Source organism: Archocentrus centrarchus, chromosome 15 (genome assembly GCF_007364275.1).
Source record: "Archocentrus centrarchus isolate MPI-CPG fArcCen1 chromosome 15, fArcCen1, whole genome shotgun sequence".
Taxonomy (NCBI): domain Eukaryota; kingdom Metazoa; phylum Chordata; class Actinopteri; order Cichliformes; family Cichlidae; genus Archocentrus; species Archocentrus centrarchus.
Window position 1 is genome coordinate 28,212,563 of NC_044360.1, and position 20,110 is coordinate 28,232,672.

At 40.4% G+C, this 20,110-nt stretch overlaps 1 protein-coding gene across 5 annotated transcripts in view; it reads left to right on the top strand.

Moving 5' to 3' along the window:
* Window positions 1–20,110, top strand: part of LOC115793025 (stromal membrane-associated protein 1-like) — a 172,798-nt gene that overhangs the window by 69,610 nt on the left and 83,078 nt on the right. For 2 of the 5 annotated variants that reach the window (XM_030747730.1, XM_030747727.1), the window contains exons 5-6: window positions 11,015–11,083; window positions 15,413–15,490. In XM_030747730.1, the coding sequence (XP_030603590.1) occupies window positions 11,015–11,083; window positions 15,413–15,490 (147 nt within the window). The remainder of the gene's footprint in view (window positions 1–11,014; window positions 11,084–15,412; window positions 15,491–20,110) is intronic. The other 3 variants (XM_030747729.1, XM_030747728.1, XM_030747731.1) reach the window with 3 other exon arrangements.

The following is a 20,110-nucleotide window of genomic DNA, read 5'->3' on the forward strand; positions in this document are numbered from 1 at the left end:
ACAGCTCCATTTTTCTTTTTTTAAAACTTGATAGGACTTCCGCAGGCTGGTGTCGGGGTTCCATGTAATCAAACCACCTCAACTGGCTCCTTTTAATGCAAAGGAACAGCCACTCTACTCTGAACTCATTGAGATGTACAAGCTCTTCATCCTTTTTGAATTCAGGTGCATACTGTGGTGTTTTTGATCCTCCTAGACAAAATAATTATGAGAACTGCGACAATATATTTTGTTGCAGCTTCAAATTTATAGTTCTTATTATAAAGCTCTCATCTCACAGAAAGAGAGGTTCCAAGTTGGCCTTGTAACATCCTGAATAAAATTCTGACAGAATCAAACTTGAGGTCTTATCTAGCTTTATTAGATCTGTGCTGCTCACTGTGGCTTGCAGTGAACTTAAGACTGATGGAATCTCACAGTATGTGGGTGCCTTAAGGCTGAGAAACTCAGTCTGGTCACTTAGGTCCACGACTCTTAACAATCCAGTAATTAAGAAAAAAAAAAAAAATCAAACCACAACTCATAGAAAATAGTTTGTAACAGTCTGAGGCTGGACATTTGTTTCATTTTGGAGTCAATCAAAGCAAATGCTGACAAATTTACAGATGCAGTCTCTTCACAAAAACTGTAGTTTTTGTATAGTTTCAAATAGTTTGATAGGTTTTTTCTCCTGCTGAAATATAAAACTTTACTCAAAGTTATGTTTTGAAAATGTAAACTAGATGGATTAAACTTTGTCAGTTTGATCATTCAGACATTTTGCACTGCAAATCACCAGAACTATTCCCAGCAAACATCCCTTTGTTCATTCATTTCTATTTAATACAATAAATATATACAATTTAAAAGAAAATGAAATACAGAAAATAAAATTGCACACAAACTTCCTCCTCCTACAGATCCAATAGCAGATTGAAGGTTGAGTCTGACACTGGGAGAACCTAATTTTTCATTTGTTGTTCACTTATTGTTTTCTGTCAGTTTAAAATTTAATATTTTGATTTTATGCTATGAATTTCTATAAACTTTAATGTGCAAAAGTCATGAGCCACAATTATTTCTTTATATATAGAAGCCAGACTTTCACCTACTGTAATTTTTAGTGTCATCCAAGCTTTATGAAGGTCTTTCACAGTTGTTCTTTGGACTAAATTCATTTTCAATCCAGTCATTTTTTTTTTTTGTTAAGCCACTTAACAATGAACTATGAATTATACAAAAATACACTTAACAATGGCTTTTTATAGAGAGATGAACACAAATTGGATTTTTTTTTTAAATTGTCATTGATATGTGAGCATCTGCAGCTGTCTGTAAAACATGGTGGAGGCTCTGTCGTGGTTTGGGGCTGCATTTCAGCCAGTGGTGTGGGCGATCTTGTCAAAATTCATTTATCATCACAGAAAAGTCCCAAACACACTGGCAATACAGTAAAAGCATGCCTAGATACAAAAACACACAATAGCACACTATCAGTCATGGATCAGCCTCCCAGAGCACAGACTTCAACATGACTGAAGCAGTGTGGGATCATCATGACAGAGAACAGAACAAAAGGCAGCAACATCCATAGAAGAGCTTTGAATGTCTTTCAAGAAGCCTGGAGAACGATTCCTGAAGACTGTTTAAAGAAATTACTGAAAGCTGCCTCAGAGCGATCAGACTGAGCTGAAGAATAAAGGTCGTCATACCAAATATTGACTATCAAGCTCTGCTTTAACCTTATAAACTGCATTTCCATGTATGTTTGCACTTTTCAATAAATTGCTGCACTTATTTCCTGTAAAATATAAAGAAATTAGAGATTTTGGCACAATACTGAACCACCAAATTGAAGTGTATTAGACCAGTTTTCATTTTATGGACGTGAGGGCAGGGAAAGGGTCTCTGCAGTGTAAATGTGACTGAGGCAGCAAACCTCATGGTGCTTTTCAGAAAAGGGGACCAGCAATGAAATGGCGTCCTGCTCTCGCAGCACGCAACTTATATTTAAAAGAATAACAGAATGGTTTGTGGCAGGCAGTTTATTGCATTTTAAAATTATGCAGTCCATAAATTATATGTAAAACTAGGACATCTATGTAACCCTTTATAAATCACATTATTAATGTGTTTGTTTTTTTATCATCAGTCTTAAGAAAGCCAGGATAGTCATCAGGACGTTCCTGCATCTTGAGCCACACTGATTAAAAAATATTATAGAGGGAGGTCTCTGGTTGGGGTTGAAATTATGTGTTTGTGGGGGGCTGGGAGAGCTCTTTCCACTGTCACTAACACTGTGTTAATTCTCTCCTATCTGACCGGACACGCAGTTTTTGCACCTCTAAATGAATAAATACATATATAAATACTGCAGAACACATCTCTGTTGATGCTTTTGGTCGCTTTCACAGCCTCCGCTGTGAAAGTTTTAAAGGCCAGGCATCTCAGCAAGTGTTTGAGGTGTGACTGGAGTTTCATTCTGTAGCCAGGGGTGCTGCTGAATCTGCTCCAAGGTGACCCACTGTTTTGGGTTTCGAGCTAAATGCTGCTCCAAAAAATTCTGTCAGTCTGATTAGAGAGAGGACAGAAAACAAAGCAAAGATCTGGGTGGAAACTGCAGCAATCGTTTGGACCTTGTAAGGGAAACATTTATACAGTGTCAGCACCAAAACACAGCTATTCTCTGTCTCACCTTGGGCTAGGCCATTGTTGAAATAAATTCTCCCGCAGAGGAACTTACAGGTGGTAAATCCTTGCTCTCCATCCAGCATTTCACAAAGCAGTGCGCCCAGCTCCAAGCTGTGGTGGGGGGAGCCTCATACCTCCCATGGAGGTGCGTACACTGAGGTTCCTGCAGTGCACAGACAGAAAGGAAGGATGAGGAACAGGTTCAGACCGAAATCAAAATCATCACTCTGCAGAGCAATGGCTGAACGACGAGCAGAAGTCAGATGTCATACCAGAGAAGCTGGAGTATGGTTCTTCCTGTACCAAGCAGCTACATCCAAAGTCTGTGACCTGCCCTCGAGGGTCATTGGTGCTGGTTTCAATGAGCATGTTTTCGGCCTTGATGTCACGGTGGGAAACACCTTTTGTGTGCAGTTTTAAGGCTGCATCCACCAGAGGACAGTCACTGAGCTGAAGGAGGGACTGATTCCCGGCAATGTGGCAAGTATCAAACAAGCTCTGTGGAGCTTCTCTGGGCCAGACTTCAGTACCTTAGGAACATCCTCCTCCAGGGGTCCACCATTGTTCTCCATATATTAGGTTCATACGTGGGACTGGTCTTTCCATGACCAGAAGAACCTCCCGCTCAATGTCATACCAGTCTAGTAACCCATGGGTGCAGAATTCCTTACTAACGCTGGTCCGCCTCCCACTTTCATCATGAGGAGAACCTTCAATGGGACCATGGATGTTTTCCCATGTAAGGCCTAAAAAAAAGAAAGGTGAATGAGTGCATGAGGTTTTCTGTCTGGTTTCCTCGTCAACAGCAAAGGTACAAGAAGGTGAAACATTTTTAATTTCTCAAATCACTCACCACTGGTTCAAGATCCACATGTTCTTTAAGGATGTGTTTGATCGCCACCTACAGATCAGTCGGGAGTACTTTGGTTAGTGCATGGAATGGTGGCAGTATGCACGAGATATAAGAATATGCGCGTTATACTCACTGGTAAATTATCTGTTTTTCTCTTCCCGGCATAAACTGAACCAAAGCCTCCTTTGTCCATGCATGTCAGGCTCCAGGTACTTAGCCTCAAAGCGAGCTACACAAACACAGATACAAGTCTTACTGTTGGAAATGGTAAATGAGCTGGTTTTTATATAGCGTTTTCTGCTCTACTTGAGGACCCAAAGTGCTTTGTACAACATGCCTCAACTCTAATCCCCCGACTTGCTTACGTTATCTTGAAATTAATAAAAAAAAAAAAGACACATATGAACTTCTAGAATTATGTTTTCCTTTTCTCACATGTAGGATACAGCAGGAAACACTCAAATTCAGACATGTTTGCACAACTAGAAATACACTGTTTGGGTTATTTGAAGGAGCTGACAGGAAAGAGCGTGTAGAAGGAACCACAAAAGGTCCTCAGTCACTAGCTGTGAATTCTCACATTGGCTCACTGTCACCTTCCGACCTCTTTGCACACAGCTGTATAGTGGAATGTATCCAATCCTACTCATTTGTGTCTGTTTGCTAGAGCAATGTTAAAGAGGGCGACCATCATGTAAATACTCAGTGCCAGTCATAGAGAGTGTCCATCAGCTGCTAAGAATCTCCACTTCACATTTTGAAAAAAAGCACCTGGAAGCTAAACACAGCTCCAAAACACTGTTGGTGAGACCTGTTGTGTAGAATTAGGATGAACAGAAGAAATAGATACACATTATACACTGCACAGGAATTACTTTCACATAAAATAAGTAAACAAATTCTCTTTTTCCTCCTCGCTGCTAATTCTACTAGGACAGTTATTAATCATCTAAAACTAAAACCATTCCAAAACCTTCATTATAACAGTTCGATGATATGGGATAATATCCCAGCTACAAGCTTTCCTCTGTGCCACTTCTGAGTGTTCCATAAAAGATCTTTAATGTTCCAGTCTACCTGCCCTATCTTGTCTAAATTGTTCCTTCAGTTTCCTTTTTTTAGCACTTGAGTCTTTTTTGAGACAGTTTCCCTCCGTGTATATATACTTAGTCTGTTGGGTAGCTCAAATCCAAATAAAACATTTGCAATGCTCCAGCATTGTGAAACACTTCCACACTTCTGATGACGACTCCAACACCTTCCAGGTCATCTGTGGGTTCTGGATGTTCACGTTTCACCGTGCAAAAACTTATGCTGTGTTAATGCTGTCCGACCTGTCAGCATACACAGTTTTTGCACCTATAAATAAATACTGTGGGATTCTTCGGCTGGACACTTTCACAGCGGAACAGAGTCCATCCATCCATCCATCCATCCATCCATCCATCCATTCTCTTCTGGAGAACTAGAGCCTATCCCAGCTGTCATAGGGCGAGAGGCAGTTTACACCCTGTACAGGTCGCCAGCCTGTCGCAGGGTTAACACAGAGAGACAACCATTCACACTCACATTCACACCTATGGCCAATTTAGAATCACCAATTAACCTAACTCCACTAACTGCATGTCTTTGGACTGTGGGAGTTAACCAGAGTACCCGGAGAAAACCCACGCAGACACAGGGAGAACATGCAAACTCCACACAGAAAGACCTCGGCCAAGGTGCAATCAGATGTAGGACCTTCTTGCTGTGAGGCAGCTGTGTCAACCACCACGCCAATGTGCTGCGGAATAGAGTGTTCAGATGAATCACAGAGGAGATGAACTAAGCCACTACTAGCGACAGACGCTTCAGTACATCGAGTAACGCTGAAAGTAAGCAGCATGACTGCGATCGTTGCTGCTGTCACTGTTCATTTATTTTGAAAGCCGGCACGCTAGCGGCACGGGCTTATTCCCGATGTTGTAAGGGCCAAATCTTTGGGTCCCTCCCCTAAAGTAGCTTTTCACTGAGTCTTCGCCCTAAATGCTTTGGACCGAGCTCCACATATTTCTGCCATATTTCTATAGAGCAGAGTACACACGCACAAACATCATTGTTGCGCAATCCCGCCGCTCTCTGTCCTAAATGTGCCGTTCACTGACAGAACCCAGCAATAATCAATTCACGTTTAAATTTCAAAAACATTTTAAAAACAGTAGCAATGCGGTCAAATAATTGTTCCATGCTTTCATGTTCGTTAGTCAGCACTAACCATTGAGTGCAAGCAGCTTGTTCAGTGTGCACATCCTCTTCTTCACTGGCTGCAGGCAAATATTTATGTCAGTGTTTTAGAGAATGGTTCAACATTATGATTCTGCTAGAATTATAGAACCCTGAGCAAATTTACAATGTATGAATATACAGAGTAGCAGGCTGTAAATGAATGTGCTTCCATTATTACTGCTCCTGCTGGTTGATACATAGGAAATTACCTCTAGTTTTCCTAAATGCTGCTTAGGGGCGTTACCACTTGTGGTCACTTTGCCTACGTCATAAGTGGGGGATCTCATTTCAGCCAAGATCGGCCACAGATCGGCCACGGATCGGCCACGGACCGACCAAGGGCGGCTGGCCATTTTAATTGGCTGTATCAGTAAGTTGGTCAGTGACGATTTAACTGGACAGCAAAGTTTGAGCTCAAACATCAGGACTTGTTTGGAAGTGAAAGGAAACTCTAAGTTACAGCCCAGACCTCCACCCTAGCAGGCAGCCCAACTTCCTGGCTCAGCTTTACCTGACCATACATGCAGTACCTATAGACATGAATACTTTTACTTTATAACACAGAATTAACAACGATACATGTGCAAATACAACAATCTGTAATACCTTTAATAGGATTCACATGTCAAGGTTTTTAATGTCTGAATTTATCAGACATTAAAAATTATGCATGCAGCATCACGTAAAAACATGATGCACTTATTTAGGCATGTGGAAAAGTAACAGCAACTTCATTTTTACATGTTTGGCTCAGGATCTGATGGTATATAATGTTTTGTGTTTTCCATTCATCCCAAAGGTCAATTGTGATATGCAGATTTCAGTTTTTTATGGTAGAATAATTTGTAATAAAGATTTATTCAGAGATGACATTATTATCCACACAATCCCCAGCCAATTCTAACAGGGAAAAAAACCCATCAGCTTTATTTAAATTTACATTTAGTTTGCTCCTTTTTGACTTGTATGTGCTGCTTTTGGTACATTGCTTTTATGATTATTGAAATGAACTGGCCACATCTTTGTTTTTGAATTATGGCCATTTTCTGTCAGTGTGTCTGAAAGGTCTACTGACTTAAACAGGAAAGCATCTTATTCTTAAATCTGTTGTGGATACAGTACTGTGCAGAAGTCTTCAGCTGGCCTCCTTTCTGTACATTCTTTACAATTTGCTAGGAAAATGGGAGCATCGATTTATTGAAATGTACAAACATATATAGAAATACAGTGTATAAAGCAAAAAGAGTGTGTACAATTCTAATGAGCTTGAATGTTAGTATTTGGTATAATCACCTTTATTCTTCAGCACAGCCTGAACTCTCTGAGGCAGCTTTGATGTAAGTAGTCTTCAGGAATAGTTCTCCTGGCTTCTTGAAGGATATTCAAAGCTCATCTTTGGATGTGTAGATGTGAAAGTGATCCCACACTGCTTCAAAAATGTTGAGGTACAGGTTCTGGGGAGGCCAATCCTTGGCAGATAGTGTTTCATTGTGTGTTTTTGCAGCCAGGTATGCTTTTACTGCATTGGCAGTGTGTTTGGGATCATTATGGGGCTGTTTCCAACCAGATGCTTTCCAGATGGTATTGTATGGTGGATCAAAATCTGACAGTACTTTCCTGTGTTCATCATTCCATCAATTTCGACAAGATCTCCAACACCATTGGCTGAAATGTAGCGCCAAAACATGACAGAGCCTCCACCATGTTTTAGATGGCTGTAGACACACAAAAAACCCACCAAAGCTTAAATTTGTGCTTAAATCTAAGCACAAAAGTTCTATCTGCATTTTCCTGCAGTTTGTGGATTGTAGTTTTATCACGAGAGTGTGATTAAAGTAATTCCAAACTCTAACATTTCTTTTTACCTGTTTCCTTCATACTGGTGCTGGTGAAAATCTTGTTAAATACTTCACTGTTGCTTCACACAGCTCAGCTGGTGCACTCAGTGTCATTTTCACCCACGTAACAGACTGCAAAGAAACATATATATTTTTAGTGCTTTTATGACCTCATTACTTTTGCTGCTTTTAGGAATAATTGCTCTGTTCAGCTGTTGTGTGGAGAGGCAGTGAGTGGAGACGAGGTGCAAATCTTGAGGGAGGTAGCTGAAGCTGTGGTGCATGTAGAAAGGCAGTGAACAGCCAGATGGCAAAGGATAAATAAGGAATAGATAAAGACAAAAGGCAAGGTAGCATCGCAACTGTTTAGTCAAATATGCTAACTGACATGTCTCATTACAGCCAGGAAAGTTTTAGGCTGTTCTGTGATGAAATGGCTGATGGGATTGGATTGGTATGGATTTTGAAGACAGATTGAGAATGGCAGTAATTATTGTAGAAAGTGGGTGTTCATTCCTTGGTGCTGGAGTGGCTTTTGTGATAGAGTTTGTGGGCACCATACTCTGGAAAACATTTTCAAGGCTTTATATCACCAAAAATAAACAAAATACAAGTTTTCAATCCTGTACCAAAAAAATAGTAATATGTCATGTATGCAGTACTGGAAGTGAACCTTTCTGGACCTTATCCTTCTCAGTTTTTCTCCCTAATATCCATCTATTCATCGCTGCATGTCTGTGCACTGTGCATAAAGGTATGCTTTTCGCCTTAACTGAAATTCATGGGTTGTTACATATCTCAGTTTTAGGGATACAGAAATCTTAAACTAACCAGTACACTTGAAATTTCAAATAAACTGTTCATTGGACTTTTCACAGAGCAGAACAAGAAGCTTCATGGGTATGTTCGGTGTAAGCTCCACATGATTGATCCGTAGTGGTGTTAGTTAACACATTGTTCAGGATGAATGAAACCGACACAGTGTCTGTAGTTTTAAAGTCTAACCCTGTTAGTAGGCTATAGCCAAAAAACAATATTAGAACTTGTTCTCTAGAATTTATGTTCAAGGATTGCAATTCAGCCTTAAATAGACTCCTGAAAGCAATTGTTTGTATCACTGGATGACTAAAGTTCATTTGACACTAGGTATGAGTAAAACTGGATGATACTTACCTGGGTTTCCAAGTGAGCTGAGACAAGCCAAGAAATGTGACATCAACAGACTGCATGCCACTGTATGGCCAGGGAGTGATGGCACTAGATGAGTCATGAGAGAGACTCCTTGACACCACACCACAGAGTAAGCAAACCTGCCGGCAACGAGGGAAACGGCTACACACTAACTAACACAGACGTTTTTGTGCTTGGTGGCTGACAACAGAATCCAGAGGGAGCTAGACGGAGCGACTGTTTGTGTTTGTGTTGCATACAAATGACATCATGGGACTTCCACGCCACCTTGCTATAACAAACCCACCCACACTGAGGCGGTACTGAATTGTAAAGGAAACCAACCGAAAACGAGAAGAGTCGAGTTGAGTCAAGCAGAGTAGGTACTAGTGGAAAAGAGGCATTAGGCATGAGGAAATGGACAAGATAACCTGCTGAGGTTCAAACTGAGAATCAGAATGGAGAAGAAATGGGGTTTAAGTGGCTTTAAATGTTGCATGATTGTTGCTGCCATTCAGGCTTATTTGAGACCATCTCTAGGGTTTACAGAGAGTTACATGAAAAAAAGAAAATATCCAATGAGCAGCAGCTGTTTAGGTGAAAGTGACATGCTAATGCCAGAGGTCAGAGGAGGATTGCCAGACTGCTTCAAGCTGATAGGAAGACAACAGTAACTCAAATAACCGCTCATTACGATCAGGTTACGCAGAAGAATATCTCTGGATGCACATCACATTGAACCTTGAAGTAGATGGGCTGCAACAGCAGAAGACCACGCAGGGTGCCACTCTTTTTAGCTATGAAAAGGAACTGAGGCTGCATTTAACATAGGCTCACCAAAATTGGACAAAAGAAGACTGAAAAAATGTTGCCTGGTCTGTTGAGCCTCCATTTCTGCAATATTTGGATGATTGTCAGAATTTGGCATAAAAAACATGAAAGCATGGATCCATCCTGCCTTGTATCAGTGGTTCAGGCAGGTGGAGATGGATGTGGGGGATATTTTCTTGGCACACTTTGAGCTCCTTAGTACCAGCTGAACATCATTGCTGCTGACCATGTCCATCCCTTTATGACCACAGTGTACCCATCTTCTGCTTCCAGCAGGATAATGCACCACTCCACTAAGTTCAAATCTCTTAAAACTGGTTTTTCGATCAAGTTAACTGTACTCAAATGGGCTCCACTGTCACCAAATCTCAGTCGAATAGAGCAGATTTGGGATGAGGTGGAAAGAGAAATTTACATCATGATTGTGTAGCAGACAAATCTGCAGCAACTGTGTGATACTATGATATCAGCATGGCAAAATCTTTCCAGCACCAGCAGTTTCCAGCACCTTGTTGAATCTGTGCCACAAAGCATTAAGGCAGTTCTGAGTGCGAAAACGGGTCTGAAGAGTTCCAGTACTGCTTAGTACATGTTAGAGTGAACTGCAGAATGAGCCTCAGAAAAAACAGAAAAATTAAACATCCCATCGAACATGGCTTACTTTAAATCAGTGAGTAGAAAGCACAGAGCTCTGTCAGGTGAAATCACTGAACCCGTCATCTCTTTGAGCAAGAACCATATTGAGAAAATAGGTTTTCATTCCCTTCAATGCCTTAAGAATGAACTCAAGACAGTTTATTGCTCATGAAATAGTCTATCTGTGGCAGTCCTTGGGGGATGTCTGGTAGTAGACAATACAAACAACCTTTCAACTTTTCCACAATTGTAGGGTCAGAGGAGGATATGGCTACTGGCATGCTGTCTGATAGCTGATTTCTCTTCTATAAAATACTTTGATGGAAAGAATAAAATACTTGTGAAACAACTATTTACTGTAGTTGGTTGGCTGCAGAGTTCAATCCAAGCCCATCTTGGTCTATCTTGAAGGTCAACAGCAGGTTAATTGAGGCCGTCCCTACACTCAATAACTGTTGGTTTTGTGTGAGATGTGAGACTTTATTTAGAGACCATTCATCCTGTGCAGCTGTGAGGCTGAATATAACCTTGGTTTGCTCCTGAAGCAAAGACTGCTCTGCTGTAGTGGAGAGAATCCTCCTTCGTTCCCTCTAATTAAGTCACTCCTGTCTCTGCTTCACTTTCCTCCCCCTCCGTCATGTTCTCTCTCCATACTGTGCTCTCCTTGTTCTTCTTGTCTCTCTTGATTTTTTTTTTCTTCTTCTCCTCATCTCCATGTCTAACCCTCTGTCTAAAATTCTCTGTCTTCCAGCAGAAGCTGTCTGAAGTGGCTCCTCCCACCACCTCGCCGTCCTCCCAGACTGACAAGAGCAGACACGAGGTGCACGTCTCCTCTTTTACTCTGTGGTGTGGTGGTGCTTTGCTGTGCTTGTGTTCTGGTGCCATGTAGTCTTCTAGATTTATGTTGGCGTCCTGTGTCAGTGTCACGTTAAGACAACTGAGACAAGCTTCTTTAATTCTCTTTCTGATAATTGACCAACTAGCTTCTTTCATTACTCAGCCATACAAGTGATTTCTGATATCTTTTTTTTTACAGTATAGGACATTCCTTTGGCTCTATGTGTACTTTTAGTTTACCAGCATAAAATGACATATTGGTTGGCATCCAGCTGCTTATTTATCTCAACTGATGTCAAATACTCCTGTAAGAGTGCTGCATCAAAATCTACATTCTGGACTAAAGTTTTTGTTCTTGCTTCAAGGGATTATTTTCACTTGGGTGAAATTAAAAACTCAATAATATCCAAGGAAGACACTGAAAACATTTTTGCATTTGTGTTTCTCACATTTATCAGTTTATTTTAAACATAATTGTGAAAACTGTGCTTTTAAAGGTAATCTTTTTCAAGATTATGTTAATGCATTTCCTGTTGAACAAAGTAACTTGTTTAACTTTGTACTTTTGCATTACTAAAGATGCATAGTATGTATTAGGGTGAGCTACACAAAGTTGTTAGCCCCGGCAGCTGCTGTCAGGGGATGGGATGTGTGGTTTTGAAACACTTTAATGTTGCACTTTATTCATGTAGTGCTACTCGCGTCGTGTAATGCTAATTGATAAATCTGTGGTGGAACGGCTGCATGTGGGCATCTCTACACACGAGGAGGAGGGACACAGAGAGAGTTACCGGGGAGTTAATTTAACACTTCCAGTATCATGAGAAAGTAAAATATATACTAGTGAGAGAGCACTAAGTCACCACTGACTTTGTTCGTATACAGTGATGACTGATTTAGTCTACCGTTAGTGAACAAATGGGATACATGGATTATCTGAACATATAAAACAGTTTTATTTGATATCATCTGCTTTGTTCTTTAAGCCCTTTGTCAAATTCTTTATAGCTCTTTTAAGCTCAAGTTACATGCACAAAAACAGCTAATTGGAACATCAGGCTAAGGTACCTTAGCTAACTCCACAGTTATTTCTAGTGTTTTCTGGCCCACAGAACACTTGCTATAATCCATATCAAGCCCACCTTGTGACTTTTGGTCTACATATGGCCCATGCAGTATTTGCTGGTATGTCATAAGTGCCTTAAGTAGCCTAGATCATGGCCAAACTGACAAACTTTAACTGTCATGTTGTTCTTGAACTTTTTACCCCCAATTTAAAAATACTACAAATGTTTTGACAAAGTAAAGGCTGTCCTATCTTTCTACCTAAGCTGCACTATATGGACTAAAGTACTTGGCCGTACTGGCATAGGTGTATAAAATCAATCACCCAGCCGTACAGTCTGCCTTTCCAAACATTTGTGAAAGAATTTGGTTGTTCTGAAGATGCTGTAATACGATGCCACTGTTGAAACAAGTTAGTTCATGAAGTTTCTTTCTTCCTACAGTAGATATTCCACAATCAACTGTAAGTGGTATTATTGCAAGTGTAGGAACCACAGCAACTTAGCCATGAAGTGGCAGACCATGTAAAGTTACAGAGCGAGGACCGTCTACTGCTGAGGCGCATGGTGTGTTAAAAATCATCAATGCTCTGCTGACTCAGTAACTGCAGAGTCCCAGACCTCTTCTGGCATCAACATCAGCACTAAAACTGTGTCCCAGGAGCTTCATGTCCGAGCAGCTCCTGCAGGTGTAATGTGTAGGTGGTCCAGTACTTTAGTGTATGCATGCATACTAACAGGATTTGATCAGTACATTGGCTCTTGCACCAGTGAGCAGCTACTTGCCAAGAAGTAGCAGAAAAACAGAAATGGTGTGAATGCATGCGGGATTATGTAGTTTTTGCAACAAAACAAGAAAGTATGTTCAAAATTTATTGGTATCAGATTTCCTATTTGAAAAAGCAATCGATTATTTGAATTGCAAAACTAATGTATGTTACTTATTACAGCAAAAAAGTGACTTGTTATGCATGACCCCTAACCCTGTTAGCAGGAGTGAGCAGGAAATTGAGATTTTTATGCACTGTTTACTTCTGATATTGTGTGTGTATAGGGAACAAATTCCACAATGTTGCGATTTGGATAAGGAGCAATTTCAGAGAAACTGACCCATGCTCAGGGTCAGCGCTCGTCTGAGTTAACCTGGTCAACCGGAGGGGAATTGATTCAATAACCCAAGTCAGAAGCATAGCCAGCATAATAGGTGGCGAAGGATCCCAGCTGTAATTTTCTGTTTTATTAGTGATGCTCAGATGGGAATATAATAGTCCGTTAATGCCGCTGAAGCAGATTGGACGCCAGCCTCATTAGCTCATAGTTGATAGAGTTAGAGGCTTGGTGCCTGCCAGAGCCTCATGATAATATACTCTAACTTAGTGATTGATATGAAAACAATAAGGGAAGATGCAGGAAATGCCTTGTAAATGAACAGCCAAGAATCAGTTGAAACAGAACAGAGACCCATGTTGTTATGCTGTTCATGTGTAAACAGTAGCTATTCCCCTTAGAGACACCGAGGATCAGAAATTAAAACTCAAGCACAAATAAACATTTTTTCCCCTGTGACAACACTTGACATTGGACATTTTTTAAAATAATGTGCTGCATTTGCTTTTCAGTATTTCAAACTATTGTTGTAAAAAACAAACAAAAAAAAAATCCCTGCTGACTTCATATGCTTACAAAAAAAATAAAAATAGCAGATGCCCTCTGTGCCCATCCTGATTTGCACTATTGTAAGTACTGATGATGGTGATGCCGTTGTTTATTGCGTTCAAGTAATTGCATTGAGAGCAGAGACGGCGAGGGAGAGAATGAGACGGTTATTGTTGTCATAATGGCTAGATTGTAGGCTTTACCTGCTAAACTAAAGCTTCCCTCTTTGGCATCCTGACAGTCATTAGCTCAATCCTGTTGGCATCAGTGCTGGCTCATTTACATATAACAAAGCAAGACAGAAGCATTAACCTGAAAACACTACATCAACTCTGCACGCTAATAATGTCTGCACATTAAATCTGCATTGTGAGTGCATTAAAATCACATTAAGGAAAAGGATGTAATTGTTTCCAACCTGCTATGAGGTACAGCTAATCTTTACCAGTTGGAGTTGGGCCTTCTCCTATAGAGCATTATTAGGCGAAGAAAAGTGGCTTCTCTCTCTGTTCCTAAGCGGTATTACATGTTATTTATAGTACTGCAGGACAGCAGTATGTCAGTTCAATTTATCAGTAAGATATTGATATTATCAGTTTGACCTGCTCTGTTGCATCTGTAGTGTTGAGTGCAGATGCATAAATCTGTTAATAAGTACTGCAAATTATATGCAAATAAAGTAAAGCCCACTGTGCGTAAGCGTGCATTATTATGGTTGATGTTACCTGGAATTTTTATAATTCTGCTGAAATTGCCCTGAGCTGAGCATAGAAAATTGCGGAGGATTAATTGAGTCCTTTATGTATTCCCATTTCAGTTATTACGATCAGCGATACCCTACTTAACACAGAAACACGCAATCCTCCCGGATAATGTCATGAGATTATGGTTTTACATCAGCACCGCCAATTTCATCTTTGTTTTTTGTTCTGGGTAATCTCACATCTAAGAACGTCAGTGCCTGTGAGCCTCACCCTGATGTCATGGAGGAGAATAGGGTCAGGGGTATGAATGAACTTTGGTGCTCTGAAGGTCATACCAAAATTAATCAAATGAATTAATTTTATTTAGCTGCAGTTTAGCAAATTACTTTATTCAAACTGTAGCTTCCATTGGCAGTTTGTGTGTGTGTGTGCATGTGTGTATATATATATATATATATATATATATATATATATGAAAGTAATCCTTGTGGGCCAAAATACTTCATGTAGTTTTTCCAGTCTTGAAACTTGAGCATGTCAGCGAGAGTAGAAATATGGTCATCTCAGACACAGTTCTGTGAGCGCAGAACACCTGACAGCATCTACTCTTTAAACCTTCTATTTGCAAGTGGCAGCCAATTAGAAAGAAGTTGGCATTAATGGAGAGGAGCTAAAACAGCTGGTTTCACACAGATGAGCTGAGGGGCTGTAATGCCCAGTATGCCTGGATAAGAATTATTTCAACTATGGATCATGCAATGCTAGGCATGTAGAACTGAAAATGAGCATAAGAGTGTGTGTGAATTAAGTGGATAAGTGTGTCAGTTATACAGAAATTATACAAAATATGCCTCTTTCTTACACCATTTTTTCAAATTTTGTTCATAGAAGGAGCGTGAAAAGAAAAAGGAGGAGAAGAAGAAAGAGAAGGATGCTGACAAAGCGGAGAGACACAATGACTCAAAGGTACAAACACCGCTCATAAATTCTGGATTACATGTGTTTAATCTGAAAAACATTTGTTTTAGTTTATATTGTTCAGGAATGGGTTCAGTTATCGAGTTAAACCCACAGTGACGCTCAGGTAAATTTTAACCACGACTGCACTGTACTGTCAGCCATCTTATGGAGTGCTGTGGTATGCTTCTGTTTGCTGTTTTGATTTCTCTGGCTTCCAAAGCCTAATCCACATCATGCAGGAGTTTGAGTAAAAAGTGTTCACAGGTTACTCAGTACTGAACAAACACTGAAAGTTGGCAGCTAACTGGAGAGCAGAAGTGGAGCATTCCCAGATGGTTTGTTACATTGAACCATCTGTGAAGGTATCCTTGGGAACTTTGTCGATTGGTGCAGACACTGTCAAAAAAAACAAACAAACAAACTTGGCAGGCGACTGGATGAACGTTTGTCTATCGGCAAACTTCAACAAATCAGAACAACAAACCACTACCAGCAGATTCATCTGACGCTCTTCTTTCATTGAAGAAACACAGCTGTAGTAGCCAATAGAGGACACAGATTAATCTGACCAACTAGGAATTGGCTTAAAGCTGAGCTCAAGGACATATACAAGAATACAGCTGCCTTGCAAGTTACCTCAATTCCAAAAATGTTGGGATGCCATGTAAAAATAAAATAAAATAAAATAAAATAAAATAAAATAAAATAAAATAAAATAAAATAAAATAAAATAAAAACATAATGCAATGGTTTGCAAATCTCATAAATCCATATTTTATTCACAATAGAACATAGAAAGAAAATTAAATGTTTAAATTGAGAAAACGTACATTTAAAGAAAAAACAAGGTAATTTTGAATTTGATGGGATCAACACATCTCAAAAAAAGTCGTGACAGGGCCGTTTTTCCCACTGCATAGCATCTCCTCTTCTTTAAAAACAGTCCAAAAACATCTGCGAACTGAGGAGAGCAGCTGCTGGACTTCTTGGAGAGGAATACTGTCACCATTCTTGTCTGATGCTCAACAGTCCTGGATTGTTGTCGTATTTTTCATTTCATGATATGCCAGATGATATGTTATGAGTTAGTGAAAGGTCTGGACTGCAGGCAGGCCAGTTTAGAACCCAGACTCTTCTGCTACGAAGCCATGCTGTTGCAATAGCTGCCGTAAGCAGGTTAGGCTTGTCTTGCTGAAATATGGAAGGCCTTCCCAGAAAAACACATTGTCTGGATGAGTGCATATGTTCTAAACTCTGTATATACCTTTCATCATTGATGGTGCCTTTCCAGATGTGCAGGCTGCCAATACCACAGGCACTGATGCACTCCGGTACCCTCAGAAATGCAGGCTTTTCAACAGAGTGCACATAGAAAGTTGGATGGTCCCTCTTGTCTTGTCTTGAGGACTGCATTTGTCTGACCAGAGAACAGTTTTCCACTTTGCCTCAGTCCATTTTAAATGAGCTGTGGTCCCGAGAAGATGGTGGTGTTTCTGGATGTTCACTTGTGGCTTCTTCTTGGCATGATTGAGCTTTAACCTGCATCTGTGGACAGCATGGTGTCCTGTGTTCACGGACAGTGATTTCTGGGCATGTTCCTGAGCCCATGCAGGGATTTCTATGACAGAATCACACCTGTTTTTAATACAGTGCTGTCCAAGGCCATGAAGATCACAGGCATTCAGCATTGCTTTACACCTTTGTCCCAAAAGCTTCTCAGAATATTTTATATTATGTGCTGTAGATGAGGAGATATCCAAAGTCTTCACAATTTTACACTGAGGCCCATTATTCTTCCACAATCTGTAGACATTTTTTTTTTTGCAGATTGGTGAACCATTGGCTCACTAAGATGGACCCTCTTTATACCAGGTCATTGTCACTGACCTGTTGCCAGTTAACCTAATTAGTTGCAAATTGTTCCTCCAGCTGTTTCTATTAGGGACTTCTTTGTCTCAAATTTCTCGACCTGTTGCTTCCGCTAAATTCAAAATGAGCCAATATTTCTCAGTGTAAATATTTGATATGTTTTCTATGTTTAAATAAAACATGGGCTTATGAGATTTGCTGATCATTGTGCTCTGTTTTTATTTACATTTTATGCAGTGGTCCAACTTTTCTGGAACTGGGTTTGATAGCTGTAGAAGAAACCAATGTGCATAAAGATGAACATCTACAGAAGAACATCTACAGAATAAAACAGCAAACGATAACAACCAGTGACAGTTTAAAACTCATCTTTTCTAATATAGATACAGAATTCATAGAAGCTTTTCTCCTGCTACCTTTACGATGGCATCAGCTTAGCGAAAAAAAAAAACTGCTGCTTTTGGGATGAATTTATTGCTGTGGGGTTAATCCACTGTGCTGCCCTACTCAGCACTTGGCAAGCAGGACACAGGATCTTGGCTGGAGTCTTGCAGTACTGTAGCATGTATTTACTGTCAATGTGTTGCTCAAACTGTATATTTACTGCTGCTGTATATACCCTTTATTCTGCTTCGATCACCAGAACCTTCCTAATCTGAGATGAGCCAAATAGTCTCTCAGTCCCTCAGACACAGTGCATCACCACCCTTTTGTAACACACATGATCATAGGTAATACTGAATACACTTTGATATATTTGGAGCCACATGAAGTTGAGAAATCTAGCACACATACCTGAGGCTCAGAGCTGTAAATCTACAGTTAATGCAGCACAATTACAACAAGTATAACTGGGAACTGGTCCAACTCAGGTTGAACATGAACCTGTGGAGACCTCTATTGCATATGCAAACCCAGTGCTTTGTTTCTTGACACATTCAGGTTGGTTTAAGTCACCGTGCATCGTGTACAGTAGTGTTCATTATTGTGTGGGTGTGCGGTGTCCATCAGATCCACCCCTCAGTGGTCACATTTGTATTTTTTTCCCCTCAGTTTTAATTTTGAGGCAGTTTAAATTATACTAACAAATAGCTAATTACAGAATTGAGCTAGCATAACATTTGTAGCTTGTGTAAAAATCAAATTTGGAAATAACAAATTCCTCGATGTTTTAGCCCAAAGAGATTGTATCTTCGAGTGTGTGTGTGTGTGTGTGTGTGTGTGTGTGTGTGTGTGTGTGTGTGTTTGTGTAAACTTGATTTTTTTGTCTAATTTTGACAGCATGTGGCCATGTCCATCCTTTATATACAGTCTTTGCACATAAGCTACACTGGTGAATGCTGGCATGTGCTTCCATAATAGTTGGCAACAGCAACCCCAGACACTAATGCCCCCCTAAATACTCCACCACACTGCAAAAACTACTCTGGAGCAGCTAAAGGAACATGACAAACATCCTAAGCTGGTAACCCAGACCAAGCTATGCCAGTCCAATCAAGCATCTGTGCTGGAACAAGCCTGATCCAAGGAGCCCCTACCCCCAACCTAGAGGACAATCTGATGCCTAAATCTTGGTGCCAGACACCACAGCACACCATCAGAGGTCCTGTGTCCATGCCCCAAAGTGCCACAGCTGTTGTGGTGGAACATGGAGGGCCGACACAATACTAAGCTAGTAGTTGGTCCTGGTTAGTTTGTAAGCAAAAAAGTAAGAAAACCTGATGAGCTGAAGGGAAATATAAGAAAAAGGTAAAAACAATACTGCTAATCTGAGTGCTTCTGCATATACACAAGTCAGCTGTACAGCTCCATAAGCTAAAATCAAATATATTTTTACTAATTTTGTTATGAAATGCAAAAGTCTGCAGTGTTTAAGTTGTTTATTTTGGCAGGCATCTGAAACAGTCCTCTAGATTTATTTCCCTTTTCAGCAAATACTTGAATCAGAAAATGTGAATGACATAAATTAAAAGTTATAGACAGTTTGATGCATTTCACACTGCAGCAGACTAGATTATTGCCTGACTCTGACATGTACCGTAGGAACAGAATTCCACAGCTGGATGCTTTCCAACTGCCAAAACAGCTGCTGTGTTTAGACCATTTGGCCGCAGCTTTTATTTACTCTGCTTTGATCATGTGATTACACATTTTAGGATGGTGTCTGGTAATGTGTCTGTTTGCTGCAGATGTCAGATGTGTGTCAGCTGATATTGCAGTTGTGCCTTTGGATGATTTTCACTTGACAAAGCGTGGGTGGGAAGGACCCCAAGCATGCACCGTTGCTAATGCCCCAATATCAGAAAATCCGAAAGGGCTTTGTTTGTTGATCCCACTGTAATGAGCTGATTACTGTTCAAATTTAGGAGTTCCAGGAGTTTCAGATCTCCTCCTGACCATGAAACTGGCCTGAAAATGAACCTATATTAATAAGGAGGAGAATACAGTCCAGTAACAGTGATCACGCTTTATGTACAAGGCTGTTGTAACATTATGAAAGTCTTGAGTTATGACAAGGCGAAGTGAAGCAGCTTTTCTTTGTGTGAGCCAGTGTGGCTTATTGAATGCACACTGTGTGACAACAGAGAGGCCAAGAGCCTGTGAAGCCCTCCACCTGAATCCTGAGCCCATTCTCGAGGGAAGCTCCTCATAAACATTCATGTTGTTCACATATGCTTTAATATTGCTGCGTGCATCAGTATTGATTATATCTTATTCATGCACAGGGGCATATAGAGGGGAACCGTATCTGGAAAA